The sequence below is a fragment of the Cetorhinus maximus genome, chromosome 15 (genome assembly GCF_964194155.1).
Source record: "Cetorhinus maximus chromosome 15, sCetMax3.hap1.1, whole genome shotgun sequence".
Classification (NCBI taxonomy): Eukaryota; Metazoa; Chordata; class Chondrichthyes; order Lamniformes; family Cetorhinidae; genus Cetorhinus; species Cetorhinus maximus.
In genome coordinates, this window is record NC_135893.1 from 27,041,719 (window position 1) to 27,065,949 (window position 24,231).

At 45.4% G+C, this 24,231-nt stretch overlaps 1 protein-coding gene across 1 annotated transcript in view; it reads right to left on the reverse strand.

Moving 5' to 3' along the window:
* Positions 1-24,231, reverse strand: part of LOC144690565 (rho guanine nucleotide exchange factor 10-like protein) — a 173,129-nt gene that overhangs the window by 68,283 nt on the left and 80,615 nt on the right. Inside the window, exons 6-8 of the mRNA XM_078558178.1 lie at positions 15,758-15,849; positions 2,467-2,562; positions 1,488-1,663 (exon numbers count right to left, since the gene is read on the reverse strand). Of these exons, the coding sequence (XP_078414304.1) occupies positions 1,488-1,663; positions 2,467-2,562; positions 15,758-15,849 (364 nt within the window). The remainder of the gene's footprint in view (positions 1-1,487; positions 1,664-2,466; positions 2,563-15,757; positions 15,850-24,231) is intronic.

Here is a 24,231-nt window from a genome sequence, read left to right on the forward strand (position 1 = left end):
AAAAGGGGGCCCAGATTGTTTCACTGGGAAGAAGGTGCAAGATATTCACACCTGTAAATAATGGCAAGAGCATCTCTGCTGATTGTGGGTAGATTGTTAGTCTCCAAATCTCACAGGGAGGTGTCAGGAATGTCAGGTTTTATGAACAGCTATACTTTAAACTGCCAGTTTAATTCCAAGCTACATTAGAGTTGGAGGTCTTGAGGATAGCTAATTCGCACTTCTACCTGTATATAGGACCCATGTGATTCATGTTGCCACAGGGATGGGCTTTTTAGGAAGGAGAAGCCAATAGAAAGCTATTGTGATATTGGGTTGAAGTCTGCAAGAACCTGAGGCACACACACTTGCACCTGAAGCAGAGAAAATGCTACCTTTATTATTCACCATGCAGACGAAAGGTGGGAGCTCATGCTCAGATTGAAGAAATCAAGTTTGAGAGGATTTAAACGAGGCTAACGCTAGGTGGATCATCTCTAGAGTAACCCTCCCTGTAAATGTCAATTTGGGTGGGAAAGGAAGATGAAAGCCAGGCAATCGGGAGTGGAGAACAGCTTTGGACTGAATAAAGAGTCCGCTTAAGGGACCAAGTAAAGTGTTACTGTGGCATAGGATTGTTGATCCTGTTAAAAATCACATGGGGTATCTTTTCTGCAATTTAAACTAAGTTGCCTACAAAGATAGTGTTAGTCAATGTTGCTTTTAGTTTCTTTATTAAAGCAACTTGAAATCTTCTTGTGTGATCTTTTCAGTCAGTCACTGGAATTTAAATATAGTTTAAAAAGTTATTGGTCTCTGTGGATCGTAACTCTCACCCACTCTTCACACCCTCTCATCTTTATACCCAGTCGATACTTTCTTTGGCTACTGAAGCCAATGCAAGTTTTCCCAGTCAAGTCCTGCATATCACAACTCACCAAGTCTTTTGGCCTCTGGGGACAATGCATTTCAGTCTAATCAATAAGCATCATAATAATTTCTCATAACACTTTGTGCTCACACCACCATTTCTTCAACCCAACTATTATTTTGGCCTTTCAACTTGAACAAAAGTTTTGTTTCTCTCGGTTTCCCAGCTCCAATAGACTTTGGATACTTAATTTCTACATTCAGTCATTCTCCAGTTCATTTCCAAAAAGTAGCTCCTTCAATTTGGGAGTACTGACCAACAAACCATCAAGTCAACCAGCTAAGCTACCTTCACTTCCACTGACAATCTACTTTAACTCAATCCAAAGGTGAACAAATGTTACCATACTACATCCACTTCATAAATGCCTCTTCAAACTCACCACACGCTGCCACTTCACTTCTTTGTTAAGCAACAAAGATGTTAACTGCCGTAAATCTAAACATGTACAATCCTGAAAGCAACGCTTGTCTCCCTGGTCAGCCAAAATATAACCAAGCTGCAGAGTCAGACTTCACCAGTCATTTGACTAACTGTCCCAGTGCTTGGCGACATCATTGACCACCATGACTTTCACCTTTGGCTGAAGGACAGCTTTGGATTTTTGCTGCTCTCCTCCTGGTTTATTTTCTTCATCCGAGTGTTCATCATAGCTCTCAAATTCACTGGAACTCCAACCGTCTTCAAGCTGTGCCGGACTGGTGCAACCTGCTTCTCGATGCACATCATCATAGATCAATTCATCCATGGGCACTGTGTGAAGTGATATTACAAAGAAGTTTTTAAACTCCAACGATTGATAAAGCAAAGCTTTAAACAATATCAATAAGCTCTTAAGGGAATTCAAATGAAAATAATTAAACATCAAGAGCTTATCAGGGTCCTTGACGGATTTCAATCAACTATTTTGCAGTAATTAATTCTGCACACCAAAAGAAACAAGGGTATGGATTCAATTCAAATATCAAACCCCTACCAGTTACTGGGCCATTGAGAGAATAATTTTATGAACAATTGAAAATTCAAGATAAAGGAAGCAAAGTACAAATTAGCCTTCTTTGGCTCCATGTATTAATGTGCATTAAGGATTTCTGTTGAGAATAGATACAAGTACCCAAATCTGCCTGGATTACAGGCATCTTCAATCAAGGAGTTCGATGTTTACAGAGTGCAAACTCCTTGAAGGCATTCAGGCACATGGGCCTGGATTTTCAGAGCCAGAACAACTCCACGCGCCATTTAAAAATGGTGGGCAGGAACCAATTCTGGGATTGTCAGCACCCCCAGTTTTCACCAGCTCGGGATAAGGGTGTGGGTAGCGAGCCCACAGCCCGCGCTCCCAAGTTGTCCGGCTCCAATTTTTAAAAATTCATTTACAGGATGTGGGTGTTGCTGGCTGGGCCAGCACTTATTGCCCAACCCTAACTGCCCTTGAGGTGGTGGTGGTGAGCTGCCTTTTTGAACCACTGCAGTCCCTGTTGTGTAGGTACACCAACAGTGCTGTTAGGGAGAGAGTTGGACATCTATTGACCTAAATTATAGAGAAAAGTTCTTACCCTGCTCCTGGACAAATTGGTCTTCATGTGTAACATCATCATAAATCACATCATCGTCCGCACCTGGCAATTTACACGGGGCTGAGGCAGCCTGGGCTGAAGCAATATAGAGAGTAAATATTTTTCAATTAAAATCTGCAAGTGGCATTGTGCTACATTTAATAGCTAAAGCTAATAGCCAATCAAACTTTTATGAATAAACTATCCGAATTATGACAAGTGGAAAATACAGGACTTATATCAAGAGAACAGACATATGATAGCAGTTCCACACCCCCCCCCCCCGCCCCCCGCCCCCGCCCCCACCCCCGCCCCGCCGCCCCCGCCCCGCCGCTACTCATCCACCTGACACCAGAGAACCTTCATTTTCAGTTTCAAAGGAATCAGTGCAAACCAACATTCCAATTATGTGATTAAGCAATTAGGCATCCAATCAAGTGATCAGATTGGCAACAATGACATTGGTTGGTTGCATCTTCCTAAGCCATTATTCTGTTGGGGGATAAAAGAGGGATATATTTTTGAATCACATGATCTAAATATGTGACTCAACCACAGTTGCATATGTGATGTGATCACTGGATAGAACATCCAACATGGAAATGATAATTTGGCCCAACAGGCTTCTGCTCCACGCAAGCCAGCCCCACACCCAAATTTAACCCCTCTTCTTCCTCATGTGTTTATCTGGCTTCTTGCTGATCCACATTTGGATGAAATAACATGGGGAATATCAAATGGAAATGACAAACTAGGCACCTTTTTGAAGATGATGGTACCCTCTAGCTTCTGCAGTGATACAAAAAAAACTTTCACTTGATCCAAGTAGTACAAAAGGTTCCCTTTTTCCCCCCTTAGTGCAAACTTTGCCTGTTAGACCACAAAATTTATTTTGAGAGAAACACGTCACTAATTCATTGTTAGGAAACCTGCCCACATTAATTCATTTCAAGGTAAAGTAAGGATAGAAGGGAGTTAGTAAGGCAGCACAGAGTTTAACAGATGGCTCCCAACCACAAGGCATCTCTCCGAAAGTACTTTGTCTGTTCTACCAGTCTGCATTGGCAGAGGCTGGGGAGCAAGCAGCTCACTTACAATTGGTATGTGGCCCACAAAGAACAGATAAGGGAGCATATCCTTCAATTAAAAATTATTTTTAAAATCAAAGATACCAATGGCACAATGGGGATAAGCTTGTATTGGAACAAACACAAGTGGATTTTTAAAAAAGCCACCTTTATTCAAACCACAAGAAGAGAGAGATGGTTGTACAATTAGGCCATTTGACAAAATATTTCTCTCAAAGATTAAAAAGTGACTGAGGAAAACTAAACTCCCAGCTACTCACAAGAAGTGAGAATGAACACCAAAGAAGACAACAAACTTTTAAATTAGAATTCACATGGGAAAGGGAAGAGAGGAGTAACTAATTTATCTGAACAAATGGCAGGCTTGAGAGGAGTCCTAAAGACAGTTAATAACACCCAAACCAGCGTTATAGGGAACGCAACCAGGAATAGAGAAAAACAAAAGTAATTAAAAAGGACACAAGTACTAGTTCCCAGAAAACTAAAAAGAGCAAATTACCAGACACGATGCAACACAAGCACCTCATGCTCACAAACAGGGTAAAAACACTTAAACACAAATATAAACAACACTCGTCACAGGGAAAAGTGAACATGGATTAAATATGGAAAGGAACTCAGCTGCAATCAATAAAGAGACAATGAACAGCTTAAGCAAAACAAATCCCAGCTGAAGAACATAATTCAACATCAATCTTAATAAAGTTAGTGGTGGCTGGAATTCAGCCAGTTCAATTTATTTCATGAGTTCAGGAGATAGGAATTCTGCCCTTTTTTAAAAAAAACCTGGTAATTATGTCACTCTAAAGACAGACACCAGTCTCTCGCAATCTCTCAGTTTTTATACTGTCAGATGAAGTAGTGGGAAAGCAGCTTCTGGGGTTGGCTACGTGGTGAAAAGTATAAGCAGGCAGGGAAGCTTTAATGAGGGGACAGGTGTTGCCACCCATGAGCTGAGTTTCAGTCAAAGCCAATGGTGCCAATGCATCCAATAGAAGCACAGAGTACAAAAGCAAACTGAATCTTGATAAAACACTGGTTAGGCCTCAACCCGAGTGTTGCATTCAATTCTGAGCATCAAACATTATGAGGGGTGTCAAGCCCTCAGATTTATGAGATTTACTAGAATGGCACCAGGGATGAGTGACCTCAGTAATCTGGAGAGGCTGGAGAAACTGGGGTTATTCGTTGATAGAGGTGTTCAAAATCATAAAGGACTTCAGAGTAAGGAGAAACTGTTTCTAATGACAGAAGGGTCAGTAACCAAAGAACACAGGTTTGTGGTGACCGGCAAAAGAACCAAAGGTGGCATGAGAATAAAAAAAATGGTTATGCAGCAGGATGTTAAGATTTGGACTGCACTGCCTGAAAAGGTGGTAGAAGCAGACTCCATATTAGGAAATTGAATAAATATTTTGAAAAAATTTACACGGCTATGAAGAAAGCTGGGGGGTGCTAATTAGAAAGCACAACCAAAGTATCAGCATAATGGACAGAATGGCCTCTTTCTGTGCTATAGCATTCTATGACTCTCTCCTATATTTACCTAGGGGGCAGAAAAATTCTATGTCTTGCATATCCATGGAAATTGCTGTTAAACGGGCTTGGTTCATCCAGAAGCGTACTTTATCAATAGAGAAGGATTGAGACTTACTTTGGTTACAATAAAATCCCATACCTGGAAATTAAAGTTCGTTGGAAAGATCAGTTCAGAGAAGTAGCCTGTCTACCTTACCAGCCCCAAAGCAAGTTTGTCAAATTTAAGTATTCATCTCCAGCCATCACTCACCTAACTTTAGGAAACAGCACATAAAGATACTGGAGAACACACAAGCAAAAGTTATTCGATCCATCAAGTCCCTATTTATTCCACAGCCCAAATTAAATCTGCCCTATTAGAGACTCTGGATTGCCCATTTACTCTCCGTGAAACTCTAAATTATTCAGCTATGTCATGTCTCCAATAATCAGCCCTGGCCAGCTACCCTCCAAAGAGAAATCATTAAGTCCTGTGAAGTATTTGATACAAGATACAACCAAACTCGGGCCTACATCATAGATAAAAACAAAAAGCTAAAAGCTACTGCGGATGCTGGAAATCCAAAACAAAAACAGAATTACCTGGAAAAACTCAGCAGGTCTGGCAGCATCGGCGGAGAAGAAATCAGTTAACGTTTCGAGCCCTCATGGCCCTTCGGCAGAACCGAAGCATAGTTAGGAGAAGGGAGAAATATAAACTGGTTCAAGGTGGTGGGGGGGAGGTGGGGAGGTGGGGGGGTGGGGGGGGGGGGGTGGGGAAAGAGAGACGTTGAGGGTGTGGTGATTGTGGAGATAAGCAGTGATAGGCACAGACAAAAGGGTCAAAGAGGTGTTGAAGGTGGTGATATTTGTCTAAGAAAAGTGCTAATTAAGAATGGAAGACAGGATATTCAAAGTACAGCTCTAGTGGGGGTGGGGTGGACAGACTAACAAGGTTTTAGTTTTAGATTTAAAAATAATGGAAATAGGTGGGGAAAGAAAAATCTATATAAATTATTGAAAAAAAAGGGGGGGGGGGAGAAACGGGGTGGGGATGGGGGGAGGGGGAGTTTAAGATCTAAAGTTGTTGAATTCAATATTCAGCCCAGAAGGCTGTAAAGTGCCTAGTCGGAAGATGAGGTGCTGTTCCTCCAGTTTGCGTTGGGCTTCACTGGAACAATGCAGCAAGCCAAGGACAGACATGTGGGCAAGAGAACAGGGTGGAGTGTTAAAATGGCAAGCGACAGGGAGGTTTGGGTCTTTCTTGCGGACAGACCGCAGGTGTTCCGCAAAACGGTCACCCAGTTTGCGTTTGGTCTCTCCAATGTAGAGGAGACCGCATTGGGAGCAACGAATGCAGTAGACTAAGTTAGGGGAAATGCAAGTGAAATGCTGCTTCACTTGAAAGGAGTGTTTGGGCCCTTGGACGGTGAGGAGAGAGGAAGTGAAGGGGCAGGTGTTGCATCTTCTGCGTGGGCATGGGGAGGTGCCATAAGTGGGGGTTGAGGAGTAGGGGGTGATGGAGGAGTGGACCAGGGTGACCAAACGCAAACTGGGCGACCGTTTTGCGGAACACCTGCGGTCTGTCCGCAAGAAAGACCCAAACCTCCCTGTCGCTTGCCATTTTAACACTCCACCCTGTTCTCTTGCCCACATGTCTGTCCTTGGCTTGCTGCATTGTTCCAGTGAAGCCCAACACAAACTGGAGGAACAGCACCTCATCTTCCGACTAGGCACTTTACAGCCTTCCGGGCTGAATATTGAATTCAACAACTTTAGATCTTAAACTCCCCCTCCCCCCATCCCCACCCCGTTTCTCCCCCCCCCACCACCCCCCACCGCCTTTTTTTTCAATAATTTATATAGATTTTTCTTTCCCCACCTATTTCCATTATTTTTAAATCTAAAACTAAAACCTTGTTAGTCTGTCCACCCCACCCCCACTAGAGCTGTACTTTGAATATCCTGTCTTCCATTCTTAATTAGCACTTTTCTTAGACAAATATCACCACCTTCAACACCTCTTTGACCCTTTTGTCTGTGCCTATCACTGCTTATCTCCACAATCACCACACCCTCAACGTCTCTCTTCTCCCCACCCCCCCACCCCCACCCACCTCCCCACCTCCACCCCACCACCTTGAACCAGTTTATATTTCTCCCTTCTCCTAACTATGCTTCGGTTCTGCCGAAAGGCCATGAGGGCTCGAAACGTTAACTGATTTCTTCTCCGCCGATGCTGCCAGACCTGCTGAGTTTTTCCAGGTAATTCTGTTTTAGTTTCGGGCCTACATCAATCTTGTTAAACCAGAAAATCTGCGTTCCAAACTCATCACATGCACTCTAATCTTATGTTTTCGATGCTGCTGCAGAGGGAGCTGCATCCTATTTCTTGTGTGCCCTATTTAAATGGTGTTGAAACAGATACAAAAGGGGAATGCCATGCAGCTGGAATCTGAGGCCAGGAATTTACGGTCCCTCCCGCCCCATGGGATATTACAGTCCGGCCGAACTGAAAGGAGATTTAAATGGCTTGCTGCATCCGCCGGGGCAGGGAGACACCCCATGGCAGGGCCGTAAAGTCCTGGCCTTAAAGTAGTGTCGAGGAGCGAGGCTTTCAGGATTGTGAGTGTTAGCAGCATTGGGAAAATAATTCCAAAACCCAGGCCCCATCTGACTCAAAAGGCAACAGTGCGAGAAATTACTTGTTGAACTACATGGACATTTTAGTCTGAAAGAGGATTTTTTTTTAGATATTAGTAGAATATGGATGCTCGCTGTCACCCACAGTCCGAAAAGATCCAACATTTATTGCAGATCTCTCTCCTGGCACCCAGAGTACCATTCACTGCCAAGGCAGCTTATGTGGTACTGTGGAATCATCTGAAACTGGTATCATAGAATAACCAGAGCTTGAGACTCATTCTTACACACAAGCTACAGCACAGAAACAGGCCACTCAGCCCAACAAGTCCTTTACTCATGATTATAATTCACACAAGCCTTCTCCCACTTCAAAAACTTCTTTCCATTCCTGTTTCTGTATCCCAGTATTTGCTTTTTCCTCATGTAAGTGTTGATCTGCCCTTAAATACACGGGCTACCATTTGCTCCAATCACTCCTTGCAGCAATGAGTACTACACAGAGAGTAGAGTCCTCTGAAGTTTTTTCATTGATCTGGTGGTAACTAACTCATATTTCTGCCCACATGTTCTAGACTTACCCACAAGTGGAAACAGATTTTCCCTGCCCGCCCTATCAAACCCCTTCAGAATTTTAAAGACCTCCATCGGGTCTCTTAGCCTTTTTTCCAAGAGAAAAGAGTACCTGCTTGCTCAAATCATTCTTGACAGTTGCATCCTCTCAATTCTAGCACCATCTTTAGAAATATTTTCTGCACCTTCTTCAACATTGCTTTTATTCAGAGCTGCATGCAGAACTGCGAGTGAGTTCTTAAAAGTTTATAAATTTAACACTACCTCTCTACTTCTGTAGGTAATTCCTCTCAAAATGAACCACATTGCAGTCTTTATAGCCTTATTAACTTGCATTGCTACTTTTAGTGATGTATGTGTCTATATTTGCAGATCTCTCTGCTCCTCTCTCTCATTTAGTTTCCTACCTTCTAAGGAATAAACAGCCTCCTTATTCCTATCAGAATGAACCACCTCACACTTTGCAATACTGAATTTCATTTGCAATTTATTCACCCAATGTATTGTATGGGTGAATTTATCTTTCTGCGTTTTGTGCAATCCTCCACATTATTACAGGTACATTGTCTCAAAACCAGCAAACTCGGTACCGAAACCATGCCAGATTTCAGATCTTGCCAGATTCAGGTCAGACAGTTTGGGTCAAGTGGGGTCAGATGGGGTCAAGGGTCGCTCAGAGCATGAGAATTGACCGGCGCAAAAACGGCAAAGGGGATAACAAGTCAGCCACCACACCGCGCCAATACCTAGCCAAATTGTCCAGTTAATTGAGTAACATTTAAAAAAAAGACTTAAGATTGATACACAGCACATTTTCAGAATATTCGGTTTTCAAGCAACTCCGGAGTTGACAGTCGGATTTGAGACACTGTACTGTAGTGATAACCAGCCCCCCACCCACTAAAAATTGTGGCAGCACACCTCTAATTCCTTATCTAACTCAATTATGTGTAAGTTTAACAAAAGTGGTTCCAGCATGTATCCCAGTCGGGTGCCATTTCCCACTTTTTGCCAATCTGAGAAACTTCCTATAATTCCTGTCCTGCTTTCTGTTTTGTATCTATCTTTCAGCCTTTCTGCTTCTTGGCTCCTGACCCCACCTGCCCTGACCACTGTCACGAGTCTCTGTAACACCTCATCGAAGGCTTCATAAAGTCCATGTACACCACATCCACCACATTACTCGTCAACTCTTTCTGTTGCTTCAAAAAAATTCAATAAGTTTGTTTGAACATGACCTTTAGACTATTATCTCCATCCCTTCTCACCAATCCTCCTACCTTACACCAGCTGCAGCCAAGATTAAAGGCAGTCAAATTGTTTCCAGGCATGCATTAGTACTGTTCTGGAACTAGTGGTAAGGGGAAAATAAGCCGAGTGATCACTATCATTCCAATTTTTTTGTTTTGCCTCAGTCCCATTTGTTTTTGGCCTCAGTCAGACAAAGGTCAGGTGTTGCACATGGTGAGGGAGAGGAAAAATAAATAAAGGCAGAAAGTCATCTGTTGCCTCACCTCTTTTAAGAACCTGATTGTACCTGGTCCAGAAAGCAGAGGAAAGCATCTTAAATTCTCTCTTCATATTTTCACCATTCAACACCATGAGCATTAAGAAATCATCTATGCTTTCTTGAGGAGACCTTCTGTGGCAGATCATCCTGAATAATCTGATCGGCACTGCCACACTGTTGGCAAATTTTACATGTACTTCTGCCAAGTAAAAGAAACTTTACCCTTGCCCTGCCACATTGTGCCAGGCCTCTGCTACAGTGCAAACTTACCCCAGTGACCACTCCACAGGATGAAGGTTAGAGTATGTTTGGACCCAAGAACTCCTCCATTATAGAAACAGCTGCAAGTTTAACATTCTGTGGCTTATCACTTGAATTGCCGGGGCTCTCTTTATAAATGTCCCTACTTTTGTTCTGATGCCATAAATAGGGAAGTAGTGTGAGGAAGCAACTTAAGAATTTTGGTCTAAAATAACAAACTTCAACAAATCAAAACCAGATGAGCACAGCAACTTACAGCACAGAGGCAGGTAAAGAATCCCTAGCACACTTCGCATGAACATTCTTTCCCTTTCCCACCACTCTTCTGTTTTTTCTACTTTGTATTTATAGAGTGAGCTGTCAAACTATCCCACAGCTCTTTTTAGAAATCATTTTAAAAATTAGTCACATCCAAGGGCATTAATTCTCAGTTTTCATGTAAATTAGACAGGAACCTGTAAAAAAAACAGTAAATATTCTATTTTTATTGGGAATGAACCTATTACGTCATTGTTACAAGTGGGCCTGATTAAAGAGAGCAACAATTTTTTTTTATTCATTCACGAATGTGGGCTTCGCTGGCTGGGCCAGCATTTATTGCCCATCCCTAGCTCCCTTGGGAAAGTGGTGGTGAGCTGCCTTCTTGAACCGCTGCAGTCCACGTGGTGTAGGTACACCCACAGTGCTGTTAGAGAGGGAGTTCCAGGATTTTGACCCAGCGACAGTGAAGGAACGGCGATATATTTCCAGGTCAAGATGGTGAGTGACTTGGAGGGGAGCTTCCAGGCAGTGGTGTTCCCCTATGTCTGCTGCCCTTGTCCTTCTGAATGGTAGTGACTGTGGGTTTGAAAGGTGCTGCCTAAGGAGCCTTGGTGAATTCCTGCAGTGCATCTTGTAGATGGTACACACTGATGCGACTGTGCGCCAGTGGTGGAGGGAGTGAATGCTTGTGGATGGGGTGCTAATCAAGCAGGCTGTTTTGTCCTGGACGGTGTCAAGCTTCTTGAGTGTTGTGGGAGCTGCACTCATCCAGGCAAGTGGGGAGTATTCCATCACACTTCTGACTTGTGCCTTGTAGTTGGTGGACAGGCTTCGGGGAGTCAGGAGGTGAGTTACTCGTCGCAGGATTCCTAGCCTCTGACCTGTTCTTGTAGCCACAGTATTTATATGGCTAGTCCAGTTCAGTTTCTGGTCAATGGTAACCCCCAGCGTGTTGATAGTGGGGGATTCAGTTATGGTAATGCCATTGAATGTCAGAGGGCAATGGTTAGCTCCTCTCTTGTTGGAGATGGTTATTGCCTGGCACTTGTATGGTGCAAATGTTACTTGTCACTTATCAGCCCAAGCCTGGACATTGTCCAGGTCTTGCTGCATTTGGACATGGACTGCTTCAGTATCTGAGGAGTTGCGAATGGTGCTGAACATTGTGCAATCATCAGCAAACATCCCCACTTCTGACCTTATGATGGAGGGAATGTCATTGATGAAGCAGCTGAAGATGGTTGGGCTGAGGACACTACCCTGAGGAACTCCTGCAGTGAAGTCCTGGAGCTGAGATGACTGACCTCCAACAACCACAACCATCTTCCTTTGTGCTCGGTATGACTCCAACTAGTGGAGAGTTTTCCCCGATTCCCATTGACTGCAGTTTTGCTAGGGCTCCTTGATGCCACACCTCGGTCAAATGTGGCCTTGATATCAAGGGCAGTCACTCTCACCTCACCTTGGAGTTCGGCTCTTTTGTCCATATTTGAACCAAGGCTGTAATGAGGTCAGGAGCTGAGTGGCTCTGGCAGAACCCAATCTGGGCGTCAGTGAGCAGATTATTGCTAAGCAAGTGCCACTTGATAGCTCTGTTGATGACCCCTTCCATTACTTTACTGATGATCGAGAGTAGACTGATGGGGCGGTAATTGGTCAGGTTAGATTTGACCTGCTTCGTGTGTACAGGACATACCTGGGCAATTTTCCACATTGCCGGGTAGTTGCCACTGTTGTAGTTGTATTGGAACAGCTTGGCTAGAGGTGCGGCAAGCTCTGGAACACAAGTCTTCAGTACTATTGCCGGAATATTGTCAGGCCCCATAGCCTTTGCAGTATCCAGTGCCTTTACTGTTTCTTGATATCATGTGGAGTGAATTGAATTGGGTGAATACTGGCATCTGTGATGCTGGGGACCTCCGGAAGAGCCCGAGATGGATCATCAAATCGGCACTTGTGGCTGAAGATTGTAGCAAATGCTTCAGCTTTATCTTTTGCACTGATGTGCTGGACTCCCCCATCATTGAGGGTGGAGATATTTGTGGAGCCTCCTCCTCTAGTGAGTTGTTTGATTGTCCACAACCATTCATAACTGGATGTGGCAGGACTGCAGAGCTTAGATCTGATCCGTTGGTTGTGAGATCGCTTAGCTGTGTCTATCACTTGCTGCTTATGCTGTTTGGCACGCAAGTAGTCCTGTGTTATAGCTTCACCAGGTTGACACCTCATTTTTAGGTATGCCTGGTGCTGCTCCTGGCCTGCCCTCCTGCACTCTTCATTGAACCAGGGTTGATCACCTGGCTTGATGGTAATGGTAGAGTGGGATATATGCCTGGCCATAAGGTTGTGTTCGAGTACAGTTCTGCTGCTGCTGATAGCCCACATCACCTCATGGATGCCCAGTCTTGAGTTGCTAGATCTGTTCAAAATCTATCCCATTTAGCACGATGGTAGTGCCACATAACACGTATCCTCCAATGTGAAAGCGGGACTTTATCTCCACAACAACTGTGCGATGGTCACTCCTACCGATACCGTCATGGACAGATGCATCTGCGGCAGGCAGGTTGCTGAGGATGAAGTCAAGTATTTTTTTACCCTCTTGTTGGTTCCCTCACCAACTGCCGCAGACCCAGTCTAGCAGCTATGTCATTTAGGACTCGGCCAGTTCAGTCAGTAGTGGTGCTACCGAGCCACTCTTGGTGATGGACATTGAAGTACCTCACCCAGAGTACATTCTGCACCCTTGCAGTGCTTCTTCCAAGTGATGTTCAACATGGAGGAGCATTGATTCATCAGCTGAGGGTGGGCGGTACATGGTAATCAGCAGGAGGTTTCATGTTTGGCCTGATGCCATGAGACTTCATGGGGTCCAGAGTCGATGTTGAGGACTCCCAGGGCAACTCCCTCCCAACTGTATACCACTGTGCTGGGCCTATCCTGTCGATGGGACAGGACATACATACCCAGGGATGGTGATGGTGGTGTCTAGGACATTATCTGTAAGGTATGATTCCGTGAGGATGACTATGTCAGGCTGTTTCTTGACTCATCTGTGAGACAGCTCTCCCAACTCCGGTAGTAACCCCCAGACGTTGATAAGGAGGACTTGGCAGGGTCGACAGGATTGAGTTTGCCGTTGTCGTTTCTGGTGCCTAGGTCAATGCCGGGTGGTCCATCCAGTTCCATTCCTTTTTATTGACTTTGTAGAAGTTTGATACAACTGAGTGGCTGGCTTGCTAGGCCATTTCATTTAAGAGTCAACCACATTGCTGTGAGTCTGGAGTCACATTTAGGCCAGACTAGGTAAGGACGGCAGATTTCCTTCCCTAAAGGGCATTAGTTTTACTTAGTCATTTTACAACAATTAACAATGGCTTCATGCATCATTAGACTTTTAATTCCAGATTTTTATTGAATTCAAATTCCACCATCTGTGGTGGGATTTGAACCCGAGTTACTCCGGGTGATTGGATTACTAGTCCAGCGACAATATCACTACACCAACACCTCCCCACAAATCAGTTTGTATAGACTATGCAAGGTCCCTGACACTTCCCTGTTCACAGAAAGATGAAAAGAATCACTGAATCTGCAAAATACCAGAAGAAAGACTTACATTTATATAGCGCTTTTCATGACCACCGGACATCTAACAGTGCTTTACAGCCAATGTAGTACTTTTTGAAGTGTGGTCGCTGCTGTAATGTAGGAAACGTGGCAGCCAGTTATATACACAGTGAGCTCCCACAAACAGCAATGTGATAAAGACCTAATAATTTGTTTGCATACTGACTTGTCAGGATAACTCCCCTGCTCTTCTTCAAAATAGTGCCACGGGGTCTTTAACATCCACCAGAGCAGGCAGATAGGGCATCGGTTTAATGCCTCATCCGAAAGACAGTACCTCCAACAGTACAGCACTCCTCAGAACCGCACTGGACTGTCAACCCTGTTTATTTTTGTGCTCAAGTCCTCGAATGGGGCTTGAACCCCACCCTTGTGACTCAGAGGTGAGAGTGCTACCAACAGAGCCACAGCTGACATACAGTAAAAATCCCTTATGTCAGCTTCAAGCCAGTAGATTCTGTTGCTCTGTCCCTGGTAACTTTGTAACATCCCTTGTGGATTACTAACTGGTTTCAACATGCAAGTCAGCAAAAGAACGTGGACGTGGACGTACAGGTTGAAAAGCAAACTCACCAGATCAAAATGCAGACCGCTGTCCTCAAACTTTTATCTGTTAAACCAGTAACAAGTGTTCTTCAAATTAACTCAATGAAAAACGTGCATTTCCTTTATTCAACTCGAGCTGCCGAATTCCTCTTTCAGTGCTCAAGAAACTTTTTTTTTTTAAAATTCAGGAACTTCCTGTCAGCTGTATCAGTTGGTCACGTTTCTATTTGCTTGCTGAACAGTTTAAAAATGGGACCATAATGAAAGTAAAAACTTGTGTCTCTTAATGGTCTGGTGAACATTGAGGAACTTCTATATCTCACTGCAGGTATAAAGTACACACCCTCTCCCCACCCCAGATTCTTGTTATAAAAAGAACTACAAAGGGTTGGGTTTTAAGTGGAGCCTGGTTGTGTTCAGTGTGGGGTAGTTGCTCAAGAGATAAATCAGGTCACCACTCTAACAGACCCCTACATCTGCTCTCTTCTTAAAGGAAATCATAACACAAACCCAAAATAGGGAATGTGAGGAAAAGGAAATACAGAACCAAATGCATGTCACTGATAGGGGTGCAGAATGGGGCGCAGGATGTGCAAGACTGAATCCAGAGAAGGTAGTCCTTCAAAAATAAAAACAAAAAACTACTGCGGATGCTGGAAATCCAAAACAAAAACAGAATTACCTGGAAAAACTCAGCAGGTCTGGCAACATCGGTGGAGAAGAAAAGAGTTGATGTTTCGAGTCCAATGACCCCAGTAGCAGTAGTTTTTTGTTTTTATCTCTGTGTTTAATTGACTGCCACTTCTCTTCAAGAAATGCCTTCCTTGAAGAAGTATTGCTCTGTTCTCGGACAGGATTTCCGCCTGTCTCTTCTGCCTTGTCCACCTTCATTGCTTTCCATTTCTCTCCTGGTGTTTGACAAGGTGTTTACTAAAACTCGCTTTCACAGCCATATTTCCTTTGAAGGGTCTTTGGACTCGAAACGTCAACTCTTTTCTTCTCCACCGATGTTGCCAGACCTGCTGAGTTTTTTCAAGGTAGTCCTTCACCCTCTCAAAATCACACCCTTACTACAATCCCATTAGAGAATGTAGTTTTTAAAAAACAGCAACTCCTTTGGCCTCAACCAGTCTTCCCTACAACCTGCTCCTGCTGTTAATATCTGTATAAAGGAACAAATCATGCTGCCGTCCTATATGTGATCTTCACTTTGCCACTGTGCATGGAACACTAACGCAAGCAACCTCTGAAGACATCTTACCCTTATATAGGATGTTTTCCTTCCAGGATAAATCTTCAATGCCGGTCTCACAGCTGCTGTTAGATTTGTTGCACAGGACAGTGCAAAGACTCCTAAAAACACAAACCAAGGGGACAACCACATAAGATCCAGGTCAAAGACTATGGCCTTTACTAATGTTAACAGGAAATAAACCCAGTGTTTGTATTTATCCAATGTTCACATCCTAGGACACAGTTCCACATATCCTGGCCAATATTTATTGCTCAACAAAAATCACTTAAAAAAAAAGCAAGATTACTCGGTCGCTATTGCATTGCTGGCTTCGTTTTGAGCAAATTTCTGACTGCATTTTACGCACTGCAACAGTGCTACACTTCAAATGTACTTCAATGGCTGTAAAGCACTTTGGAATATCCTGAGGTTGTAAAAAGGCACTGTATAAATTCAAGTCTTTCAGTTTCTTACTGTGGCCACAATGCTGTGGTATTTTACCCAAATGGGAACTTTTCACATGAGAGCCTAGACTTGTTAGATGCTGGCAGATTAAGGCAAGAAGCTATGATAGCCTGACTCAAACCTGTCCACATAAAGACCGGGATTTACCGCTCTGGGCCTAAGTCCCATGGCGGGGGTGGGAAGACAGAGGGTCTCCTGCCACAGAGCCTAGCGGAAAAACCCACTGAATCGAGCAACGCTGCGCAGATTAATTTTGCAGCCAGGGGTTTCCCGGGGAATCACATAGCCTGGCGGACAACAAGTCGCGCGCCCCGCCATCATATCCAGGCGCCATTTCAAAAGGCAACCGGCCAGCTACTCGTTCACTGCACGGTGTTCAGAGGCAGACATGGCAGTCTGGAGTCAACAAGCACCAGCCCCATGGTTCAGCAATGCCTCGCTGGGCACTTCTTCTAACAGTGGAGGACAGGAGGGGGGGGAACGTCCTTTACCTGAGGGATGGGAGGAGGTGGCCCATCTATCTCACCACACCTGCATGGGAGGAGGTCGCCAGGGTCGTGAGTGCCAATTCAATCCAAAGGAGGACTGCCATGCAGTGCAGGAAAAGAATGAATGACTTCATCCGTGCCGCCAGAGTAAGAGAGCCCTCTACTCCCCATACTCACCTCACTGAATGGGAACTGGGAAATAGGCCTCAATGGCAAGGCCACTATCTGTGCTGCCCATACATAAAACCCCTTTGTAAGATGTTGGGGTGCTGCCTCACTGCAGTCCATGTGCTCTGCAGGTAGGGAGGTGAAAGCAGGTCACTGACCTAGCCACACTGAAGGCATAAATTTTGGGAAGTGGGGGTGGCACTGGTTGGCATAGAGGGCAACTGCAGGCACTGCTGCTGCCATGTCTCTGTTGTCCTTGTCCTTCTAGCTGCTGGAGCTCGCAGGTCTGTAGGGTGCTGCCGAAGTACCCTTGGGGACCAGCAGCAGTGCATCTTTCATATGGCACATATTTGCTAATGGGTTTTTAGTGAAGATTGGCAGCATGCGAATGTCACTTGCACCACAAGCGCTCACAAACCATCTTTTATCTTTACGTAGGAGAGGACAGCGCACAACAGGCATGAGAGAAAGACGACAAGAGCAGGCATTCCCAATCTCCACTCCCTCACACAGTATGAAGATCGGGCTGCCAAGCTGGCAAGGGAGGACTGTGACGTGCATGTGCCAACGATGAGGCCAGCCTCCCCCCAGCCATCCAGTGAGGAAACTTAATCTCTACACATAGAAACCTGAGGGTGATGCTCAGTGCAATGTAGGAGGCAGCCCTTGCAGTCGCTCATTCTCTCCTCCTCCCATTACAGTTGCCAGATGAAGAGAGTGAGGCCATCCCCTGAGCCTGAGTCCATCCCCAGCCCGCAGAGGACTGAGGAGGGTGAAGATGATGACACCAAATTCACACCTGTAGAGATGCCACAGCATTCTCCTGCACCCTCCACCAGCCCAGAGACACACATCTCAGTGGGTCATACATCTAGTTTAGGCTTGTGCTCATACCCTGGCGGTCACTGCACAGATATGTGTCCACAGCAGGAGAAGGCAGGGACAGCCAAGGTCCCCGGCACGCAGAGGACTGCTGGGGAAGAGGCCAAAGCTAAGTCCAAGTCTGATGATGAGCCTCTGAGAGCAGTCCTGGAGAAGATGCTGGAGATGTAGTGAGATATGGGGGAACATCAGGCAGCGATTCGGAGGCCCTCAGAGCGGCATATGAGGAAGAGGAGTCCATCTGCCTGCTGTCTGATGTAGGGGCCCTGACATATGCGCACATCGAGGACTCCATGGGGAGGATGGTGGAAGCCATTAAGAACCTGGTCGAGCAGAATGCCCAGTTTTTGCCAGAAATGTTCACAGACCTGCACTCCATCGCTGTAGCCATGGGCGAGCTTTTGCAGTGGCTACACAAGAAAGGACGGGGCACCTCAACCTTCCTCCAGGTGCCCCTTCTCCTCAAGAAGTCAGGGGGAGGCCCTAGAGCACCCAAAGGGAGGAGGAGCATCAGGTGGACACCCCTGGGGCCTCCATTCAGGACTCTCCAAGGGTGTCCCAGTGTTCCAAGTCCCCTATGTCTGTGAACCCATCACCTCCAGCCTCCAGGACCGCTGAGTGTATACCTACTCCAGAGCAAGAGACCCAAAGAAGGCCAAAGCCCTTGGGCTTCCAGAGGGTGGCCACCAAGGTCAACAAAGACAACAGGGCATAGTAGTCAACAGGGTGCCTCCACCCCTGCTGTGGATGTCAGGGAAGAACCGAGACGCAGTGGTAGGGCATGTAAAATTAAAAAGTTTTGAGTTCACTCTGGTAACACGATTGTACAATCATTATAAATTGTTGTTGCACACTTGTAAATATATGTATAGTTGCACATTATGGAGGTCTGCTGGTTTTTATTGCTTCTGGTCGTGTTAACGCCTGCGCCCCCTGCCCCCAAATCAAGGGGCTGACCCAGGTTGGATCTGTGTCCCCCTGAATCATGCCTGCCCATGGAGGCATTGATCTTTGCCAGGGCCCTTGTGAGCCATGTGCGAGAAGCCTCCCACACACATTGTTCCCTTGTTTTCCACTGTCTAGTTTATAGAAACACTTTTCCCCTGTCAGCAACAGTACATTAGGGTACCCTTTCAGTTGTCCAGTTTAGCTGACCTGCAGCTCCACCCACCCACCCTCCTCCCAACCAGCATCTCTTGAGCTGGACATCAAGGGAGTCCACAGTGCCTCAGCGCAGGATGGTGCTTTTCTCCTCTCAAACAAACAGTCTCTAACACTTTCCACCCTCCACCTGTAACCCACACCCTCTCCCCAATCACCACTGACGACGGCCCCTCCGCCCCCCAAACCCACCAGTATAACCTTTATCTCCCAACTGTCACCCTTGAACCACCCTCCCATAACCCTGCAGCCCATCGCTGTCACCGTTCACATGCCCTCCCTCCCCACCATGCCACCCCAGTTATGGTCCCCATGCCCACCCTTATCCTGCCCACCCCTAGGATCCGCGTCCATCTCCAAATCCCCTCCAACAACCCAAACCAGCCCGTCACCTGCCACCAACGGACCCTCACCCTCCCACCCTACCGCATTCAACTGCCCCCTTTAACCGATACCGTTCCTTCCTACTGCAAGTACCCTCTGTTTGCCCCCAGGATTCCGCAGTTGACACCACTGACTCCTCCCCCTGAACCCTCCCACATGGTCCCCTGCTGTCCACCTGCCCTCTCTGTCCCCTACTTTTCCATGTACTTGCGCCACTCCCCGGTCCCCCGCCGCCCCCCCACCCCCCCCAAAACAACCCCGCCTCAAATAACCCCCTGCCTCACCAACCCCAAGCAAGGCTGCCTGCTTACAGCACCCAACCCCGCACCCCCGGCATCCCCACCCGCCCCATCCTATGCCTGCACTCTTCTCCCCTCCCCATGCTCCATCGACACCCCCGCATCCCGGTTGCAGTGCACCTCCCACCTGCTCCAGCCTGCTATCCCAGTGAGTCTCAACAATTGCACATCACATTGGTCCGGTTGTATTTTGGATCGGCGTGGACTCCCACTAGTGGGCAGATAATCGGACAGGGCTGGGGGAGTGGTGGAAACAATCCCTACTGGGTGGTAATTTGAAACCTGCTAATTAGATAGTAAACAACTTCCCAACAGCCTTTGGCAGGAATAGTGATCTTCCATGACATTCGGGACCGCAAGTTCCCGCCCTAGGGAAACCAAATTTTTCACTTGCACTGTAATCTCCACCTCCTCCCACCACAAACCCCACCCAAGTGTACTTTTCCCCCAGAAGGGATCATCAGAAGAAAGACATGTAATCACATAGCACTTTTCATAACCACCGGACCTCTCAAAGCAACCAATTAAGTACTTTTGAAGTTTAGTCACTGTTGTGAAACAGGAAATGCCACAGCCAATTTGTGCACAGCAAGCTCTCACAAACATCAATGTGATGATAAATATTAATCTGTCTTTTTTTTTGTGATATTGATTGAGGGATAAATATTGGCCAGGGCACTGGGGAGAACCCTCTGCTCTTCTTCGGAAGAGTAACATGGGGTTTTTCAAAACCTACCCGTGGGATGTAGATGGGATCTAAGTTTAACATCATATCCGAAAGATGGCACCCCCAACAGTGCAGTACTCCCTCAGCATTGCACCGGAGTGTTAGCCTAGATTTTTGTGCTCAAGCCCTGGAGTTGGACTTGAACTCGGAACTTTGTGACTGAGAGGCAAGAGTGCCACCAACTGTGTCACGGCTGATACTAACAATCAAGGGCTGATTGGCTAATACCTTTCTCCCATAAACTTGAGCTCTGAGACCAATTGTGGCCCTGCAATCTCTGTCCTTGTTGAGATCATTCAACTTAGTATAAATTGGCAATCAAACTTGGACCTTCCGATATATATGGTTTATTACTACACCATGTGATGCATTCATCCACTTAAGCTACGGGACAATCTGCAAACTGCAAAATGGTGCCAAGACAGACAGGATAGTCAAAACTAAATTAGCACACACTAACATTGTGCAATACCTTATCAGCTCAAATTACTCCTGCTATTAGTGACGTACCCATTATCGTTAATTACTTCACCTTTGCTGTGTGTAAATTATCTATCTTGTTTACCTTTATAACAAAAGTCATTGCACCTCTGAGTAACTGATTATATGTGAAGTGTTCTGGGATGTTTGAGAACTGTGATAAGGCGCTGTATAAATAAGCTAACTATTTTAGAATTCTCTTCAGGCTCAAGTCACGATTGCACATATTTCACAGTCCAAATGGGTGCAGTGTACAAACTTCACACACCCACCAACATTGCAAATCTCAGAAACCTTACAAATAACACGGTGTGATTTTTTAAAATCACATGAGCCAGGATTTTCAGCTCGGCGTGCAGGTGCGCGCCCTAAGCGTGAAGCAGCACGTGGTGCCATCGGACGAGCGTCCCGCCGTCATCGTGCACTCGCGCGCTATTTGGGTTGGCGGGCGCGCACAAGAGTTGGCAGCACACCCGCCAACAATTAAGTGGCCTGGTAAGGCCCTTAAGCAGGTAATTAAATAGAATTTATCGCTGCCTGTCCAACCTTATGGTTGGCGGGCAGAAGAATAGGCCAGGCAGGCAGCCTTTGCATTTTTTTGCGAATTCATCCACGGGCAGAATGAGGTTTCCAACAATGAATTTATTTTTAATTTTTAAGCTCATTTTTAACATGTCCCTCTTCTTGTGACTGAGTCACATGTGGGAACATGTTTATATTCATTGTAGAGTCTTCATTTTTCATTTGTAAAGCCTTTAGCTCGCTGAGGCAGCTCTGTGCCTTCAGGGAACTTTCAGTGAGCGCACCCCTCCGCGCATGCGCAAACTTCAGCGCTCGCGCTCCTCCCTCCCCCATCCCGGCAGCGCCAAGACTCTCAGCGCACGTTTCACGCTGACTGGCCGTTAATTGGCCAGCCAGCGTGAAATGGTGGTCGGGGCCCGATCGCAGGTGGCGGACCATTTTGCAGCCACTCTCAGGTCCACACGCCACACCCGCCCAACAGAGGGAAAATCCTGCCCATGACATGGCAACTTGAACTATAACATGTGCCCCCACCCTGCCCATGTTTGTGCACTCTATGGTACCAGAACAGCACCTACAACCTCTCGAATTCAAGGGATTTCCAAAAAGGTAAGACTGGCCACCTAAAACAACAGTCACAAGCCAGCTCACATATTGGGACGTAACAAAGAGCATCTGCAGAAGTGAATTACTCCCTTCGCCAATTGTAGCAAATAATTTGTTATGTATATAAGGAACTATTCGTTGCTTAACCCTTAGATTGGATTTTTTACTAAAACTAGAAGAAAGGAATTTTATACCTGCCCCTGTTTTATACACAGAACACAGAAGGGAGTATGGTCGAATAAATTCTGACGGTAATCTTAAAATTTAGGAAAAAATAAATCCCTCCCCATTGTATGTGTGTGTATATATAAAAACATATATAATACACATACATACATATAAATATATATATTAAAAAGTGAAGGTAGTGCAAAATATAGAATGCCACTTCCAACACTGGAATATTCTGTTACTACTCGTGTGACTGACATGCATTTCCTGTGTTTGAATGGTTGCACAGCATCACACTTACTGAGGTCATATCACATGAGCAAGACACTGGTGAACGTTGACATTTTTCTGTTTTGCTTCTCACTTTTGGATGCTGGGCTAATGTCCTCTAGGTTTGGCAATTTACTGGCATCCTTCCCATTCGCCACATGGGAACCTAGGCCAGTGGTTTACAACCTTTTTTTGGTTAAGGAACCCTATAATATATTGTGAACTTCTGTGGAATCCGAACCCTTTCTCCCTCCTCCCCTCCCACCGTATACAAAATAAAAATGAAAACAAAGTAAAAGACTATTGAATTATTATTTTTCATTAAATGTAAAAACAAAATATCTTGGAAAAAAAAATTGGTAAAATTTTCAAATGACCTGAAAATTGCACAGAACCCTTTAGGGGTGCTCGGGGAATCCTTGCGTTCCATGGTACCCTGGTTGAAAGTGCATTGCCTAGGTCAGTGTTAATTTGACAATGGGAGTGTCACAGGCAAGCCTAATCCTGTCCTCACCCAATGCCTTTTTCAGCAGGCGTCACTGGATCAGCGATCAGAATCAGGATTCCTGGCTGGGGAACACCTAAGATTATTTAGCACCCCTTCCGCTGCTCTGTTCAAATTCAAACTGAAACAAAGACCTGGGACACCTCAGGCCTTCCCAGTACCATATCAGCCAGTACCGTGTCATCAGGAGAGCTCGTGATTTTTTTTTAAACAAACCTAGGTAAAAGACAAAGTAGAAGAGAAGATAAATCAAGCTCAGTTGGGTGATAAGCATGGGTTTTAAAATCTTGCCGGTTTTAAGAGCAAAGACGGAGGAGGATTTCTATGGCCTGTCAGTCCTGCTGTTATAACTCATATCTCATTGATTCCATGTATTGTATACAGTACTGATCTCCTTATATAAGGAAAGATGTAAATGCATTAGAAGCAGTTCACAAAAGGTTTACTAGACTAATACCAGGAATGAGCGGGTTGTCTTATGAGGAAACATTGGACAGGTTAGGCTTGAATCCACTGGAGTTTAGAAGAGTAAGAGGCGACTTGACTGAAACCTTTAAGATCCTGAGGGGTCTTGACAGGGTGGATGCGGAGAGGATATTTCCTCTAGTGGGGGAATCTAGAACTGGGGGTCACTGTTTAAAAGTAAGGGGTCGCTCATTTAAGACAGAGATGAGGGGAATTTTTTTTCTCTCAAAGGTAGTGAGTCTTTAGAACGCCCTTCCTCAAAAGGCAGTGGAAGCAGAGTCTTTGAATATTTTTAAGGCAAAGCGAGATAGATTCCTGATTAACAAGGGGGTTAAAGGTTATCAGGGGTAGACAGGAATGTGGGGTTGAGGTTATAATCAGATCAGCCATGATCTTATTGAATGGCAGAGCAGGCTCGAGGGGCCGAGTGGCCTACTGCTGCTCCTAATTCGTATGTACCTTAGGTGTGGCTTTAACATCAGAATAAAACACAAAAGATGTCCTGACTATCAGTCAAATATAGTGAGTGTCTGAAATACAGGCTGGCAGAATGAGAGATAGCTGCCTTGCAACACAATAACGTTTAAAGCTGTCACCTCACAAGTGATAGCTGGCATTGCTCTCTCCTTGCCTTGAAATATCTGGAACTCCTATGACAGTTTTTCAACTGAAAACAAAAGCTGGTCTGTTTTTAGGCCAGGAAATCAATTCAAACTATCTGATGATGCAGCTTTGTGGTCATGACTATGTTATGACCCACCCCCAGGTGAGGTTCCCCAAAGTTGTTGATCCAGACGAGACCCCTCAATTTGTCACCGTCTGGCTGGGACACCCCCAAACGGTTATGCCCCGGGTGAACAGGGATGAACTGGTGCCCTGTCTTTATTCAGCACCTTCTCCCCTACTGC